The 16960-nt window shown below is 43.2% G+C and overlaps 1 protein-coding gene across 1 annotated transcript in view; it reads left to right on the top strand.

Moving 5' to 3' along the window:
* Nucleotides 1–16960, top strand: part of abcc8 (ATP-binding cassette, sub-family C (CFTR/MRP), member 8) — a 73463-nt gene that overhangs the window by 42818 nt on the left and 13685 nt on the right. The window contains exons 18-26 of the mRNA XM_030054093.1: nt 3430–3462; nt 6876–6914; nt 7324–7422; nt 10100–10184; nt 10522–10602; nt 10961–11098; nt 11655–11780; nt 12532–12628; nt 14479–14726. Coding sequence (XP_029909953.1) covers nt 3430–3462; nt 6876–6914; nt 7324–7422; nt 10100–10184; nt 10522–10602; nt 10961–11098; nt 11655–11780; nt 12532–12628; nt 14479–14726 — 946 coding nt within the window. The remainder of the gene's footprint in view (nt 1–3429; nt 3463–6875; nt 6915–7323; nt 7423–10099; nt 10185–10521; nt 10603–10960; nt 11099–11654; nt 11781–12531; nt 12629–14478; nt 14727–16960) is intronic.

The raw sequence follows: 16960 nt of genomic DNA, 5'->3' as shown, positions 1-16960 counted from the left end.
ACTGAAGCTTTCCGCCCGGCCAGATGGAAATGCATTCTGGGAGTCATTAGCCACTATTTGCTATATCTGAATGTCTCATCGCGGACGCGGGGACGGGAATGCTATCCGTCTCCATATGTCAGCGAAGTTGAGCTCTCCTTTCAGAATTGTCACTGTGTCCCTGGCTTGCAAACACACATACACACACACTCAAACACACACACACGTCCTCTGTCCCGCTGCCAGGGCTCAGCTGGCACTCTCTCTGATATTGGGTTGGATTCTGCACCCCGCCTGGCGCCAAGCGTCTCACTTATCAAAAAGCCCAGAGAGAGACTAAGGAGCTGTCATTTCGGCTCAGTCCTCATATTTATTTAATCAGACAACTGGAGGAGATTTGGAGTTTGCCCAAGTCCATATGTGCCCACCATTCTTATTGTTATTGTCATTGTTTTCTAGGAATGTCTCCTACGATATCTGTTTTTTCATGATTACCAAAAATGAGTTATGACTGCCTGTTGTGCTGTTATGGCAAATGTTTGATCCCTGTTTTCTGATATATGTATTTAATCTTTAGTCTCTGCTCTTCTTTCTGCTACATTTATCTATAGCTGAGTTAAAGTGAATGGTGTTTCTTCTTGCTAACCTGTAGGCCAGCATGTGACAGTGTGTGTATTCAAAACAACAGAAATCCCTGTCAGTGCGGCACTATTCCCTAACCCTATCAGTAACAATCGATGTTTTCTGCCTCTCGTTTCTATAAATAGACCTCAGAGGTCATCTTGTCAGCTCTCTCTGATTTTTGCCATTTTTGAGACTTCTAGCTCTAAAAAATGATTGGAAAAGATGAATTCAAAATAATTTACGATGTTGGGACGTTGGTTGTATATGAAAAACTAAAAATGTGCTGATTTTGGTAACATATTTTGATATAATTTTAAAAAGTAAATTGATGGCTAAGTGGGCTCTTGCACATGACTGGAGTTGTAGTGATTCTCCTCTTGATACTTCTAATAACGATAACGGACCGGTCAAAGAAATTTATATCACAGCAGCGAGCTAGAGTGACTCTAGTCCTAAATTTATCACTAAGAGCTGCTCACAGAACAGCCAGCTACGTGTTTAATATGTGCTGCAGAGTCAACTTTTGTTCGCCAAATAATTATACTGGCTGGAAAGCAGCAGCAGAATTCAGAAAATATGTGCAGACAAAAAATGTCTAAGTTTTAAACGGCCTCTTAAATCACAGCCGGTGGACATGGAGGATTATGCATTTTCCCCACAGAGAGTGACTTCTGAGGTGCATTGGGATAGCTGCATGATTCAAAAGACATTAACTGCATATTAATCCACTAATCAGTCTGCAGCATAATTCAAGTGTTAAGAGTGACAAGAGTGTTAACATCACACAAACAAAAGATGAAACTCTAGAAGCAGAAAAAACAATGAAAACCATCAGCATGATAAGAACATATCAGTACGCCGTGGTCGTTTTGTAAATCCATAATAAATGCATGTTTGTCCCCTGTGATGAAGTGATATATATATATTTATAGTTACAGAGAGGATTATGGCTCTGTCACCGCAAGTTCAATCATCTGTCCATCACATTTTTATGTCTGGTGCTACTGGTTGGATTTTGATAAAACTTTGGTGTGACATTTTCTAAATAAGCACAAGTCCTGGTGGTTGTAGCTACAATAACAAATCAAAATGAGATGACATTGGCTGTTACTGATTGGCTCAGAGAGGGACGGCATCATTTGTGTGGGACTACATGTTTACTGCGACCTTGTTTTACATAAGAAACCAGAAGTGCAGCCCTCCCTCTCCCACCTGTTCCTTCTGGCTCCCGCCGGCCTCTCCACGTTTCCATTTCAATTTGGGTGTTGTGCATGCAAGAGGCAGCAGGGATTTCTCTGCAGTCAAAGTAGAAAGCTATTTGTATCTCGATCTTGTCCTGAGCATCCAGTCAAAGTGTCAGAAGTTCGATACCTTGTCCGCCGTGAAGTCCACAGTTTCAAATGTGGGCGGCGGAGCCAAGTGGTTCGCACCAATCAGACGCTCACTGTTTGGGTGGAAAGAGAGTCTCCACCTTGGGGGATCAACAGTCAGGAAAATGTCGAGCAATAAATGCACCCAAGTAATTCACTAAATTTTGTTTATTGAGGATAAATGGAATAAAATCACTGTGTTTACTGATAGAGGAATTTTCGGTCATTTGAATCTGAAACCAAAGCTTGTGTCATTATCAGGCGTGGTCATCACAGGGAACACGCATCATTACTTCCCTTCACCATCAGGGTGCCCTTTACGCTTTAATGATGGGCGTTAAAAAATTTCTCGTGAAAGTTAGACACTGTGGGAAGTTCCTTGATCACTGAAATGACATCGGTATCTTTTTTAACAGGATGCGGGTCCTTTTAACTCGGCTTTGATGATTAGTATTTTCACTTCCAAGCATTTCTCGCCGCTGATTGCCCTGTTCTTTATGATGACAGCGAGATTAGAGCGTGAGTCAGCTCAACTTGTCAGTGTACGTGTAATTAGGTGACGTGATGAGACCTGATGGGGTGATTTTCCTACAGCCTGGGTGTCAGACAGTTTGTTTTCCAACACAAATTGCTCTATAAAGCCTTCAGGATTAATGCAGTGCTCTTCTTCCCTTATCTATTATTAACACTATAAACATTTGGTGCTGTACTTCCAAAAACTACTATATTAATTCTGTGATATTCTGTAATGTTCTGTAATATTTTGCATTAAAAATTCAAAAGGACCTGGGGGACTAAAGTCCAAAACACTGATAGTTATATCTCTGCCCCTTAATGCAGCCTTAATTAATTAATTCCTTTCTTTCTTTCTTTCTTTCTTTTACAACTCTGAATTCTTATTTACGATGCGTAACACCTGCTAAATACAATAGCAGGCACATTTGTGTTTTCCACCGGTCTGTTTCGGTGTGTGTGTGGCGGCGTGTCAGGACTTGTCACTCTCCGTTCCATTCCTCCAGCGGCGTCCCGTGAAAGCCGCCGGTGTAAACTGATGTGAGTCCGCCGTAGCTCTCTGGTCTCAGTCGGGCTGATTAAAATCACCTTCTCAGGACCTCTGGGAGACGGGACGACGTGTCACAGCTAAAAATACACCGCAGTTTCTGCTGGACGTGCACAAAGCCACAAACAGCCAATCAGAACTTGATGAATTTTAAGTTTAGGACTCTGTGTGTGTGAATGGGCGTGTGTGTGTTTGTGTTTCTATTTGTGTGTGGAGCTTTGCTGAATCATTTTTATGTTTCAGGCTTTTCCATTGAAATGACTAGAAGAATCCCTTTGTCCTCCTGTTTGTGTGTTTGTTTGTTTGTTTGTTTTATGCCACTGTGACAAAGCAGCAGTTGCTGAGTCCTGAGCAGCACCTTGACTAAATTGCTTTTTTCTCCATTTTTCCCCGCAGCCCGCCAAACCTGCAGTCTGAGGGAGATGAAAGGTAAGAGCCTGAGCGGTCAAAGCTGACAAAGTCAAACACATAAACCAAGATCCTCATTTATTTTTAGTTGGACCTTCGAGGAAAATTTCACACTCAGAAAAAAACAAAATACCTCAGATCGGGTTTCTAGACCTGCAGACGAGCCAGTTCCAGTTCCAGACATTGGAAATTTTTCCAGCATTGATTCAAATCTGCAGATATGCTGAAGTAGGCTAGCTTAGACAAGGCAGAGACATCTGATCCAGGTTTTTATTTAATACAGCGCACACACACAGCTCACAAACAGTGGACACAATACATCTCAATTGTAAGCAGAGCTCTGTTGACAAATGATTGTTGTCATTAGTTTGACGTACGTAAATAGTGGAGGTATTTCAGCACACGGTTGGTGACAGTTTCTGTAGCTTAGCGGGTCATCTGTCAGTCACGCCTCGTTTCTGTTTGCCCCACACACACGCACACACACTCAAACAGGTGTCTGTGTCACCCTGCTTTGTGCAAGAGCAGATCACACACTAACTTTTGCTGTGCACAGTGTGTGCTCTGTCATTGACTGGTGACCCTGTATCTGCCTGACCGGGTAGTTACTCAAATAAAACATTAACCCACTGCTCTGCGTATATTAATAGAAATATTTTAAGATTGTGTGTGTGTGTGTGTGTGTGTGTGTGTGCGGCCAGGAGAATTTAGACATCAATTCAGAATATACAAGAACCATCAGAATAATGGCATAACTTTATTTGGCTTCACAAGGTCCAGCCTGTCTTAAATTATATGTACTGTGTGTGTGTGTGTGTGTGTGTGTGTGTGTGTGTGTGTGTGCCTCATGTGACTGTGTGATGACAGGCATGGATAGAATCAGTTTCCGTGTGTAACAGGATGCCACTGTCGACTCTCCACGGCTCACTGCTTTACAGTTTAATGTCAGGTTAAGAATTTGTTTAATGAAGCTCTTTTGCTGAGTAATTATTATGACATCACAGTTGGAAAAACAATTTTGTGTCTTCACGCCTGAGCCATTTTAGACCTCATGTTTTATTCATGTTAAGTGGCGCTGCTCAAAAATTAATTGAGTCCGCGCCAAATAACATTTACACTGAAAGCTTACTCACTCTGGGTACTTCAGATCTGTGTAGCTGTCATCCCCTTTCAAACGAATTACTTTTAACCGTATTATTTAGCATCATAGTCGGTATTTACATGTATTATCATAGAGCCAAACCCTCAGCCCCGTGACGGCTCTCACAAACCGCTCACATGGTTTCCCGACTTCACTGTGGTGTCCGCTGCCTGATCGGCGCCGTTCAGAATCAGCGCTTTAAATCAGGATTGGCTTTCCGGGAGGTTTACGCTCTTTCTTTGAGCTCGATGTCAGCTGGAAGAGCTTTGGTCAGTGATCAGAGGACGGTCACCACCGCTTTATCAGCAGCAGACGGGAAGGGAGGATGCCAGATAATGTGTGTCACCTCACAAACATCCCCTCACAGCCTTCTCACTCGCCCTCAACACAGCTTTGCCTCCTCTATCCCTGCCCCACGCTGAAGGGATCTTAAAATTTCAACTCGATAAATAATCCCGTAGCAGTGGAAAATGGCTTTGTGCCCGACAAAGGAGTTTACTCTGAAACATCTTGTGACCAGTAAGATGACCGAAGGGATCAAATTGGTATTAGCCTCAGTAGAGTGGACTGATTGAATAAACAGCTTAATATCACACAAGCAGCCTTCTGAATGCTTGAGGAGCCCTGCTACATATAAAACATACTCAATAAGGCCGTTTAATAAACAAGCCTGTGGATCTGACATTCTTCTACCTCTGCAAAGACGTCATTTAAACCATTAAAGGAATAACAAATTGTGAATGCCAAATACATACTTACATTTTGGGAAATAAAACCAGCAATTCAAGTGAAAAAGTCTTAGTTATCCAGTTTGAGTCACTTGTGTTGCCTCTCTAGTCCATGAATATCATTTTTGTTTATGTGTGTGTGTGTGTGTTTATATGTACTTTAAGGCGCGCCTGTGTGTGTGTGTGTGTGTGTGCGGCTGTGTGCCAAAACATCCCGTCCTGGTTTCTCACCCCAAACAGCCTCTCTTCCTTTACTGTAAAAGGGAACAGAGGAACAAGACACCGTCAAACAGAAACAAACATCTGACAGCCACGAACCATGTGTTGACGTACTAATCTCGGCCGGTGGAATCAGATCTTCTGAGCATCAAACGCGTCAGAGTCTGGACGGCCAGTCGATGCTGATGTCCCCCCCGCGTTGGCAAATTACAGGAAGAAATGGTGCGGTTATTTTTAGGAATGATAAGATCACAGCTAATGATAGACGTGTTCATGTAGGGCAGTGGTCAGCTTGTTTTGACCTGCTGAGTAATGACATTGGTGCCATGGTGAGGGAAGGACTATATGCTTGAGTGTGTCTCCTCTTGGGTTTGGCTGCTTTTAGGCTCCAGTTGCTTGTTATGTTTTAGCACATGTACTACACTTCACAATCATACCGTACATGTGTGGATTCTTGAATGTGTTCCCCCCCTGCCTCACAGACACAGGCATTTATTACCGTTAATGGAATTACCGCATGAAAATCAAATTGCAGAGACGTGAAACTCGCATGAGATAGGTAATCCATCACAACGATAATCTTCACCTAATTTATTTTCTTCCGAGTCATTTTATGGATGCACGTGCGGATTCAGTGCATTATCTAAATAATATAATATGATTTTGAAATAAAGAATCATGGCGCACTGTTTTGTTTGCGCGAGGGACACTCCCTTCTGTCCCAGAGGGAGTTTTATTGACAACTAAGGTGCAAAGAGTTGGCAATCTACACAACTCTGCTCACTACAGTGTCTTCTGCTTCTTCTTGTATTTAAATTAAATGGCGTGGGAGTTCCTGTGACTCTCAGGAAACTCTTCAGATTATGCAAATGAGGGCAAAGGCTGAAAATCTCAGGGAAAGTCCTCCGGTGTGCCCCAAGCTCATCTATTTTTTGTTTTCCGGGTTCGATTTTCCAGCAAAGCAGCATGCAGTCAAATCCTGTTTTGCTGACGGAAATCCAGGATATCGGAGATTTCCACCAGTGCTCGAATGCACCAGAAGAGCTGCAGACTTTTCAACAATAAAAACAATTTAGGGCAGAATGTTTACTGTGATTGATTGTCTGTCCCGAGACAATGTCAAGTTTCTGCTAGCTGAGTTTCTTGTGATCACAAAATGAATGCAAACAGATGGCACTCTAAATGAGACATCTAAATGAGAATGGTGTACTTTGGAAAACGACTGGTGATGATGTAAAGTATGCGTGCCGTGTAAAACATGAATTAAAAAAATTCAGTTGCCCTTTAATGTCATGGATACAGTGTCGTATATCACATGACCTGGTGTTGGTGTGTTTTCTCTACAGTCCAACAGACAGGGATGCAGCCGGAGATGGAGACACCAGGTAAGCTCACACCTATACACATACCTCATAATTTGCAACAAGTCAGCTGCCCAAAAAAGCACCATTCTTTACAACGCCTCTCCTCAGATGGTCACCATGGAGACACTTCAGCATTATCAGCAGGGCACGGTTATCTAAAAATTCACGGAAGCAGCAGGATAATAGAGAACAAGATATTCTCTCGACATGGCCATTGTTCCCCAACACAGAGGAGCGTATCGGCTTCATGAATACAATGAACTCATCTGTGCTGCTTCACCTCATCCTCTGTGTCACTTTGGAGGGCCGTCGAGAGTTATGGCTCAGACAGGCATACAGAGATAAACTATATCTGTGTCTTTTTTCTGTTACTGACGACAGAGAGCACATTGCCATGTTCGTTTGACTCTGTGTTTGACCCTCTTGGTAGGAAGAGAGACTCTGTGGCCTACGCCTCCCAGAAACCCTGGTTGTTGAACGCCACCCTGGTGGAGAACATCACCTTTGAGATGCCCATGATCAAACCCAGGTGAGACCACCTGCCCTCACTCAGTTGTGCACTCTCTCTTTTTTTTTTCTTTTTTTTTTTTTTTTTTACCAAATCCTGGTGACCCCATGATGCATGTCACAGTACAGTTTGTATCACAAACACTGTAACACTGCCAAATTGGTATAAATTGAAATAAAAGACTGATTAAAATGCAACCTACCGCTCAACACTCGGGTAGACTAAGAAAATATCCAACATTTTATTCAGGTTTATTTACAGTGAATTAGCACAATGCTCTTAATCAACACAGTGCACTAAAATGTAGATGTCATAACATGAAAATAACAGGAAAATTAAATGCATAAATGAATCAGAGTCAGTAGACTATTTTGAAAAGCAAAATGACCCAGTTATATTTTTTGTTGTAGCGTTTTTTCTCACAGCTTTTTAGAGAACGGAAACCAACTTTATACAGTGTCATATGACCTTACTCAGGCTTTGTATTTTTGTATATGTGCACTATTTTGAAGGAAACTCTTTTAGGCAGTGCACAGGCATTGGTAACCACTGCACCCTTCATTTATTATTCCCTATTATTTAACTACAACAGCGCTATTAAACTCAACAGAGAGTCAATATTGTGTCAGCCCAAGCTCTTCAACCAAGACGGAGACAGAAACCTTATTCCTCCTCTGACGCCACTGCGGTAAAATCAAATTGTGTTGTCAACATGCCCAGTTAAATAAAGGTTGCTAAACATTTTGACCCCAGGACGGGAAGCCAGCTTGGGGTCTTCCTCGCCAAAAAGGGTTTCGACACCGAGACACTCGGGCGAAAGAGAGCTCAGACCGGTGATTCTGTTTTCCCCTTTTGTCGCTGTGCAGCTACTTTTCACCCAGCCCTGGCACAACACCATATGCTGTTTTTCGCCTGCCTGGGCACAATTGAGCACACACAGGTTCTCTCTCTTACACACACACACACACACACACACACACACTCATACACTCACCATTTTTCATCCTCACAACAAATGATCATGCTGAAAGGTCCGATGTGCACATTTATGATGGTAGCCAGGCTCTCTTTCTTTCTCTGGGCCTAATGGACTGTCTTTAGGCCAGACGTTTAATGGGTTGCTGTCCTCTGTTGCCGTGGAGACGTTATATAAAATAGGGATGTTTGCCCTCGCTCTTTTGCCTCGTCTCTGTCCCTCCTGCCTAATCTCTTTCTTCCTGCCTCTGTGCTCACCTCCATTCGCGCCCAAGCTCCCCCCATCTGGCATTTCTGGCAAAATTCAGATGGTCTGATGCGCCAGGCGCTCGGCCCGAGGCTGCCGTGTCGGCCACAGCGCTCACTGACCTTTAACGTGACTGAATGACTGACTGAAACAGAACTGAAGAGAGAGTTTGTTTCAAGTTGGCATTGTAGAGTTGAGTTGTTTCACCAACACCAACTTGATAATGAATGGTATTGCCTGCATGCACCATTTTTATTTTTTGGAGCATTCATTGTTTAAAAGTTGACTTTTTTTTTTTTTTTTTTTTTTTTTTACAGTCTTCTGATAACATCTCATCATATTTTTTGGATAACCTCTTAACTGATGTTAAGTGTTTTTTTACATTTGATATCAATATCAATATCTTTCCAGCAGTAACGTCCAATACTGATATCGATATGTATTTTGGTAAGAATTGCAGTCTAAGTGCATGTACAGGATAACTGATCTCAACATTTCTCAAAACGTAATTAAAACACTAAGTTAGTTTTACTTTTACCAATGTTCTTCTTTCTATTGTGAAGCACTTTGAGCTGCAGTTCTTGTATGAAAGGTGTTATACAAATAAAGTTTATTATTATTATTAATCTTTTAATGTTTGCTAATTTGTCAGTTGTATGAAATGATAAACTGCCAGAAATAAGGGTCACAAAAATGTCAGTTCCACAATCAGTCAGACATCAGCAGTAAAAAACAATATTGGATTAATGCCAGTATTACTTTGTAAAACTGAAAGTCACTGATACTGATAGTCGGCTCATATATCAGCTCATGCCTGATTTTTGTGTAGACTATATGCTTTAATTTAATGTGTTCATTCAGTTTATTTTGAAAAGATTTTAGTCAGTCTAAATCGCAGCCTAGTTTGTAAAGCTGGAGCTGGAACTAAACTATTTTGGCCTGCACAAAGCACATGCCTGTGACGTAGATGAGGAAATGTAGGATGGAAGAATGGCTGGGCCAGCCAAGGCAAACAAAATGCCACGGCCAGATTTTGTTCCCAGTGTGGTCGCGTCCTGTGTTTGACTCTGTCTCTGCGCCCTCATGCTGCGTGTCTGTCTGCCTCCTCATCTCTTTATTCTCTGTCTGTGTGTGTTAAGCCTTGTCTCATCAGCCCTCAGGCCAGTATCCCTCGGCTTCAAACACAGAGGCTGCCGCGTCTCATTTCCCAGCAGGCGACGCGGTATTTTCCATGTTTCTGCTTCTGTGATTATGGAGAGATTTTTGTGGGTCATGCCATGCACTCATATAAGCAACCCTTACCCGAGATATTGGACATTAGTTTACAGTCTGTGGGTTTTTAGATATGGCTTTGTGTCCATCAAATCAATGCATTTTCCAGACTGTTAAACAACACCACACCCTGCTGCCACCAGAGCCACAGTTTCCTTGTGCTGAGTGTTGAACTCACCTGTGTTGTGTTTGTGTGTCTGTCAGGTACAAAGCAGTGATTGAGGCCTGCTCCCTTCAGCCTGACATCGACATCCTCCCACAGGGGGACCAAACAGAGATCGGAGAGAGGGTCAGTATCGTAATAGTTCCTCGTGTGATCCTTCTTTCTCCATTTACAGCTACAAATGATACTGCACATTTCTGTATTACTGTATCACTTGTCATCCTGAGCATCCAGCTGGGATTTGATGTTTGTGTGTGTAGAGAACCTGGTTGACCTTGTTTTGCCGGAGCACTGTCATGTTGCATATCCTCATTCATCAGTAATGCAGGGGGAATAAGCTGTGACCTCCTTTGTCATAATAATAATAGGTGCTGCATCCCTGCATCAACATAAATTCATTCATCTTTGTAGTGTGTGTTTGTTATTCTGCTCTCCTCACATCCTTTCTCCTGTTCCCCTGCAGGGCATTATCCTCTCAGGTGGGCAGAAACAGCGCATCACTGTGGCTAGAGCCCTGTACCAGCAGACCAATGTGGTCTTTCTGGTGAGTCCACACACAAACACACACAAATACACACACAAACACAACTCAGGTTGGCAGAAAGAGCTCAGTAAGGCTTGAAACTTTATTAACTTTGCCATCCTTATTCACAGTGGAGCAGAGTTTTTAGGCTAAATGTCAAGACTCGACCTCCTTCTGATGCAGTCCTGCGTGACAAAAATAGCAAAAGGCTTTCATGAGCCCATCTGCAGCTGCAAGAGGCTGAACTGACTATTCCCTGTGTTTTAAAATGTTTTGAAAATCCCTGCCATATCCCTGGATGTTATAATCAGTCAAGTAAAAATGTGTTTTGCAAGTTTTTTTTTTTTTTTTTTAAATCTGTGTCCTCTTATTTTTTCAGGATGACCCGTTCTCTGCCTTGGACATCCATCTGAGTGACCATCTGATGCAGGACGGCATCCTGAAGCTCCTGAGGGAGGAGAAGAGGACGGTAGTGTTGGTCACACACAAGTTACAGTACCTGCCGCATGCAGACTGGGTAAGGGTGTGTGTGTGTGTGTGTGTGTGTGTGTGTGTGTGTGTGTGTGTGTGTGTGTGTGTGTGTGAGAGAGAGAGAGAGAAAGAGACGGACAGACAAACAGAAATTTTCCATCTTTATAAGTCAGCTGTGTGCACTGTGGACATAAACACAGATTAATTCTTGTTTAAAAGATTTTTTGGCGTGCGTGTCATTGCATAGTTACAGTAGAGAGAGACATGCAGCGAGTGGCTCGGGCAAAAGATGGAACATGGACACCTGCAGCGAGGACTTAGCCTTAATCCTGTGTGGTTTAAACAGAACTCACCACATTTTAATTCTCGAGCAGACGAGAGCTTCAAGTCACGATGCCATTATGTTGTGTTCATTTGTCAAACCGAGACGCTTGTTTGTCTCATTTGTGCGCAGACAGATGAATGGAGGAGTACCTCAAGAGATAAGAAATTTCAATAACAGATTTCTTTCCAACTGCAACTGTGATTAATTTGCATTCCTGTTTGTTTTGTGCGTGCGTGTGTGTGTGTGTGTGTGTGTGTGTGTGTGTATGTGTGGTCAGATCATTGCAATGAAAGATGGGACCATCCAGACTGAAGGGACCCTGAAGGACATCCAGAACTCGGAGCCCGAGCTTTTTGAGCAGTGGAAAACTCTGATGCACAGGCAGGACCAGGAGTTTGAGAAGGTGACTAATGGGTATTAATGGGAATTAAAAAGACTAATGAATCTTTAATGAACTGATAACAGTCTTAAACAATCTTTTCCTCTTAATTTCATTTGGGGAGCTTTGGAGGTGCAAACCAATAAATGCCTCATGGGACTGAAGTTGGAGTTCTTTCTGTGTTTAAGGTCATAAACAGGTTGCACTTGCTTTAATTCAATAAAACTGTACTACAGTTATCCCTTATGGTACTAGGGCTGTCCTGGAGACCATGTTTTGGGCTCTGGGGCTTCTGTCTACCTTGTTCAGCCATGTATCTCTCTGTCCTACTACTGTCCTACTACTGTCTTGTTACGTTGCTTTCGTACGTCATTCACGGTGTAGCTCGCTCGGTGTGTTGTCCTTTGGTTGCCGTGTTGCCGGGTGAAAAAAATCCTGATGTGTGTTGCGTTTCTGGGCAAATTTCCCCACTGTAAGTCATCAGCCTACAGATCTGACACTAGAGAAATTCATAACTGTAAAAAAATACCCTGACATTTCACTACGGTGAATAATGATGAGTAAAGTACAAAGTACAGACAAATAAAAAAACAACAGAAACAAACAGAATGAATATCTCAATAGTGGAATAGCCTGTTTGGGCCAAGTTGGATGCAGTACAAGAGATATGCATCATATGGTGAATCAAGAGCTATGCATCAGATCATGTTGTTTATGTTTATCCATAAATCTGTTCCAATCCATAGATTCTGTGTTTTCTCCATCTGTCCTGCAGGAGACGGTGGCAGAGAGCATGACCGATCTGGAGAGGAAGAACCTGCGGAGGGCGATGTACTCCAGAGAGGCAGTCCGGACGGAGGAAGATGAGGAAGGTGAGAGGCCACAGGGCACCAAACATGGCATGGTGGAGGTGTGTGTGTGTGTGTGTGTGTGTGTGCGTGCTGTACCTTCCCCTCTATTCCTGTTCTGTCTGTTTGCTAAGCAGCAACATCTGTTACATAAAAAGCTTAAGCTCATCAGCTTAGTCATAATGTTTGCACCCACTGCAATGTTTGCAATGAGAGAGAAAACAACATTCCCTCTCTTTTGCTCTTCTCCCACTCTCTTTTTTTTATTATTCCACCCTTTCTATTTAATGCAAACATCACATGGGTGTAAATGCTCCAGGCTTTGCTGCTCGTTCTGGGTCAGGTGTTTTTCAGTCTCTTAAAATGAGACGTTCTCGGTGACTTGATATGACGTGACCTTCTCTCTAGCAGCCCCGCGCCGCCTCTCTGCTGTGTGTGAACCAAACTCTGAATTGGATCCAGTTTCTCTGTGTCTCTCAGCTGTTGTATGACCGTGTGACTGCGGTAGAAGGTGCTAAGCTGCCGTGGCGCTGCTCTTTATCTGTGTTCTGTGTTGTCTCCTGTGTCCTGGTGGCACCCCGGGGTGGACTTGTGAGACGGCTGCAGCCCCAGGTGCCGCCTTCATGTTCAATCTCGCAGGTGTGGCACAGAAAGCATGGTTTGAAAAAGTGATGGTTTACTGCTGAGTCTGTGGCATCGTGACACTGCAACCAAACCGCGGCCGTGCAGGCTCCTCCCACCACGTCAGAGTCATGTGACCAGCTCACGCCACTCATTGATTTAGCTCTCCATTTGTCACTCCTGTTCCTTGAAGGACCATGTTGGTGTTTTTGCATGTTTTAGTCCATTCACTCCAGCCTGTACAGTTACTACCAACCATTTCACAAAGTATACCATACTGTTAAATGGAGCAAAAGATCATTTAAAGGATAGGGAATTTGAGGAAAATCCGGTGTCCAGTAAAAAGTGTAGTATACTCTAAAATGGTTGGTAGTAATGAAGGGTATATCTCTCATGTAGTAAATGGGCCAAATCAAGCAGAAACACTGGTGCGGTCCTTTAAAACTCGCTTAAGACTTTGCCAGCATGAGCCTGATGAGCTGTGTTGTTTAGACTTGTCATTCCCTCTCCTCTCTTTCTGCCTCTCCTTCGCTCTGCCTCTGGCTCATCTCGGCCTCCTGGACACCCACATGCTGCCAAGTGCTCTAACAATCTGCTGCATGGCGTGATGTGAAATGTGGGAGGCGGGAAGTCATTAACAGTAGTGCCTCTCCACCCCTGGTCAATGTGTCATGGCTCCGCTTTTTTCTCCCTGAAAAACACTCCATTCATGGGAATGAGCATCTGTCTGGTATTTTAGAATATGTGTGGAATATACAGAATGATAAACTAAACAGACCCGTGGCACACACTCCTTCTTTTTCCCCCTTTCCTGTGGACTGCTTGGCAATCTTTCCTCTTTTCTCCTGTCTGATGACACAATTTTCAGTCAGACGTAGGCAGAAAGATCAGAGAGAATCTGTCACATAAGAGTAGAAAAGCAGAGGCAAAGAGGGAGACGTGATGAAAGACAGTGAAAGATCTTGGTATAAGGAGACGAGGAGGAATGTTTACGGATGGAAAAAGAAATGCAGGCATCATCAGCAGACATGTGAATCATTATTAATGTCAAAAGACGCCAGTTACATGTAGAAACATACAATAAAAACCAGAGGGTGTACCGGATAAGAAGGAGGAACATTTTGCAGCACTGGGAGGTTCATGAAGCGTCCTCTTTTTCAAAGCTCCATTTCATTGATTTAACCTGATTAAATCTCATTTTTGACCAAATGTAAGCCAAGACTGCGCCGTGCGTGAACTCGTCTCTCTTCCAGAGGAGTCCGTGGAGAGCGAGGAGGACGACAACCTGTCCCAGGTGATGCGGCAGCGTGCCACCATCCCCTGGCGCTCCTGTGGCACCTACCTGTCCTCGGCCGGGCTCCTCCTGCTCACCTTGCTCCTCCTGTCGCAGCTCTTCAAGCACTCCCTCATGGTTGCCATTGACTACTGGCTGGCCCACTGGACGTCCCGTGTCATCGCCGCCAAGATGGACGCCACGGCGCAGAACTGCACCATCGTTCAGGTGAGAGAGCGTCACACTCAAAGGCTCATGGGTAACGCCTCTTATTAATGTTCCCTAATAACTGACTCATAAGGCATTCATTTATATTGAAAGATAAAAGTCAAAAATGTAGTCGAAATGTTGCGTTAAAATAGTACGGCATAAATTTGGCATGCGGACATTTTTTTTTCCTTTCCTGATTGCAAAATTATCTTGTCCACCCAATTTTTTACCCAACCTTTTTCTTGAATTTATAAGCAAATTATTAACATATTAATTATTCATGAGCCACTGAAAAATGATCAGCTGTTTTTTGTAAATAGTTTATGTATGTGTATGTATTTTACATGTATGTATGGTACATGTATGTGTAAACATATTTATCACTATTTCATAAACATGGTAATCTATTAAATATGTATGAATACCGTATGAGTCAAGTATCAAGGAACATTATTATAAAGCATCACCGGCTTGTGTAATTGTGATAATACGATTTATGACACAAGTTTATTGTCAGTTTACACCATAATTCATTTTGCGTCATTAGGCAGTTCAGTTCAAGAGATTTACACACACATTCAACACACAGTTATGCATAAAACACTCTGCATGGAGGTAGAAAAAACATCAAACAGCCATGACAGTCATATCATATCATATCATATCATATCATATCCTCTGGATTCAGACCTCAGTGAGCAGCAGCTTTTGGTTCAGCAACAGGAGAAAGAAAACCACAAGGAGAGTGAATGCGCTGCCGTCTCTTCTTACTTACTCACACTCTTAAATCTGAATGGATGACTCATTGTTATCCAGCCAGAGGACTTTTTTTTCTCATTTTACTGGCCAGCGATCTTTAGAGTCATAAAATCCCTGCTGCTCCACAGGCAGTGCTGCCAAGAGGGTAGAAAAAGCCATGAAGATGCTCGATAATGTTTCGGTCATTGCAGTGTGAGCAGCAGCACGGAAAGATTTAACTCAGCCAAGGGAAACTTTGACCACTGACATCTTTGTCGCTGTGAAGCAGGCTAAAGAGATGGTCAAATGTCCTTTTTGTTTTTGTTTTTTTTCCTCTGCAAACTCTTCCTCTGTGTCTCAGCTGACCACAACACAACCCCAGTGACTGTCAGCTGCAGATCAAGTATTCGCTCGTACAGCCTGAAGCATCTCAGCCTCATCTACATATTTACAGAGCTGCAGCAGGGAAGAGATGGAGAATCTGTGTCAAAATGGAAATGACATTTCTCCAGGGTTGTTTTGAATAAAAGCATCGAGGAGGACCGAAGTGCGTGGGTCTCAAGGATGGCTAAGACACAGTGCTGCTGGGAAATGTAAAGATGGAGGAATGCAGTTTAGATTTATGATTCTGTTCTGTGTTTATGGCTGCAAAAAACAGCTCTAAGGTATTTCGCACAGGCAAACAAAAATAGATTTAATTCTCAACACTGATGCACCCCTAGCTGAAGTGGATAGAGAGTAATATTACCTGAGGTAACCCCTGATGCTATTTCAGGTGCATCAGATATAAATATGTGTGAGAGAGAAATTATCAGGTATATTATTATAAAAATTTCACTCCAAACTTCCTTTAGCCTCCGTCCCGTCTGAAGCTCCTCTCCCCCAGCGTGGCCTCTGCCTGAGGCAGTGCCTTCACTCATAAACACACACACTTTCACACACACTTTCAGTGAGAACAGAGGAACACACACACACTTTCAAAAAGAAAATATAAATACCGGGGGAGGTTAAGCTGTGCCGTTCACACATTAGGGCCACACCAGCTGTTGGCAGGTTATCGTGTTCCAGCCCCAGTAAAGCAGCTCGATTATTAATAGTCTTCTGCAATCTTGTGTGTGTGTCTGTGTGCATGTGTGTGTGTGTGTGTGTGTGTGTGTGTGTGTGTGTGTGGTGTGCTTATCGTGTATGTGTATGCATCCCTTGAACTGAGATGCCAGGTCACATTTCGCAGCCATACGGAGGCTAAAGAGAGAGGCAGCGAGAGTCAGAGAGCAGCTGAAATGAGCTCTGTCGTCTTTGCACACACACACACACACACACACACACACACACACACACACACACACAGCGGTGGTCTCCCATTCGCTCCTATTCTCTTTGTCACGCGCAGACACCTGCTGTGCGTGGCTCTAGGTGTGCAGTGGCTCATGTGACGGGCTCGACTTGTTTGTCTGAGCTTTAGTGTCTCTTTGCCAGCCTTATCTAATCTGCCCGCTCGTACATAAAGCCATTCT

This window comes from Myripristis murdjan, chromosome 6 (assembly GCF_902150065.1).
Source record: "Myripristis murdjan chromosome 6, fMyrMur1.1, whole genome shotgun sequence".
Lineage (NCBI taxonomy): Eukaryota > Metazoa > Chordata > Actinopteri > Holocentriformes > Holocentridae > Myripristis > Myripristis murdjan.
The sequence above is the reverse complement of the archived record's forward strand: the minus strand, read 5'-3'. Positions and strand labels throughout refer to the sequence as shown.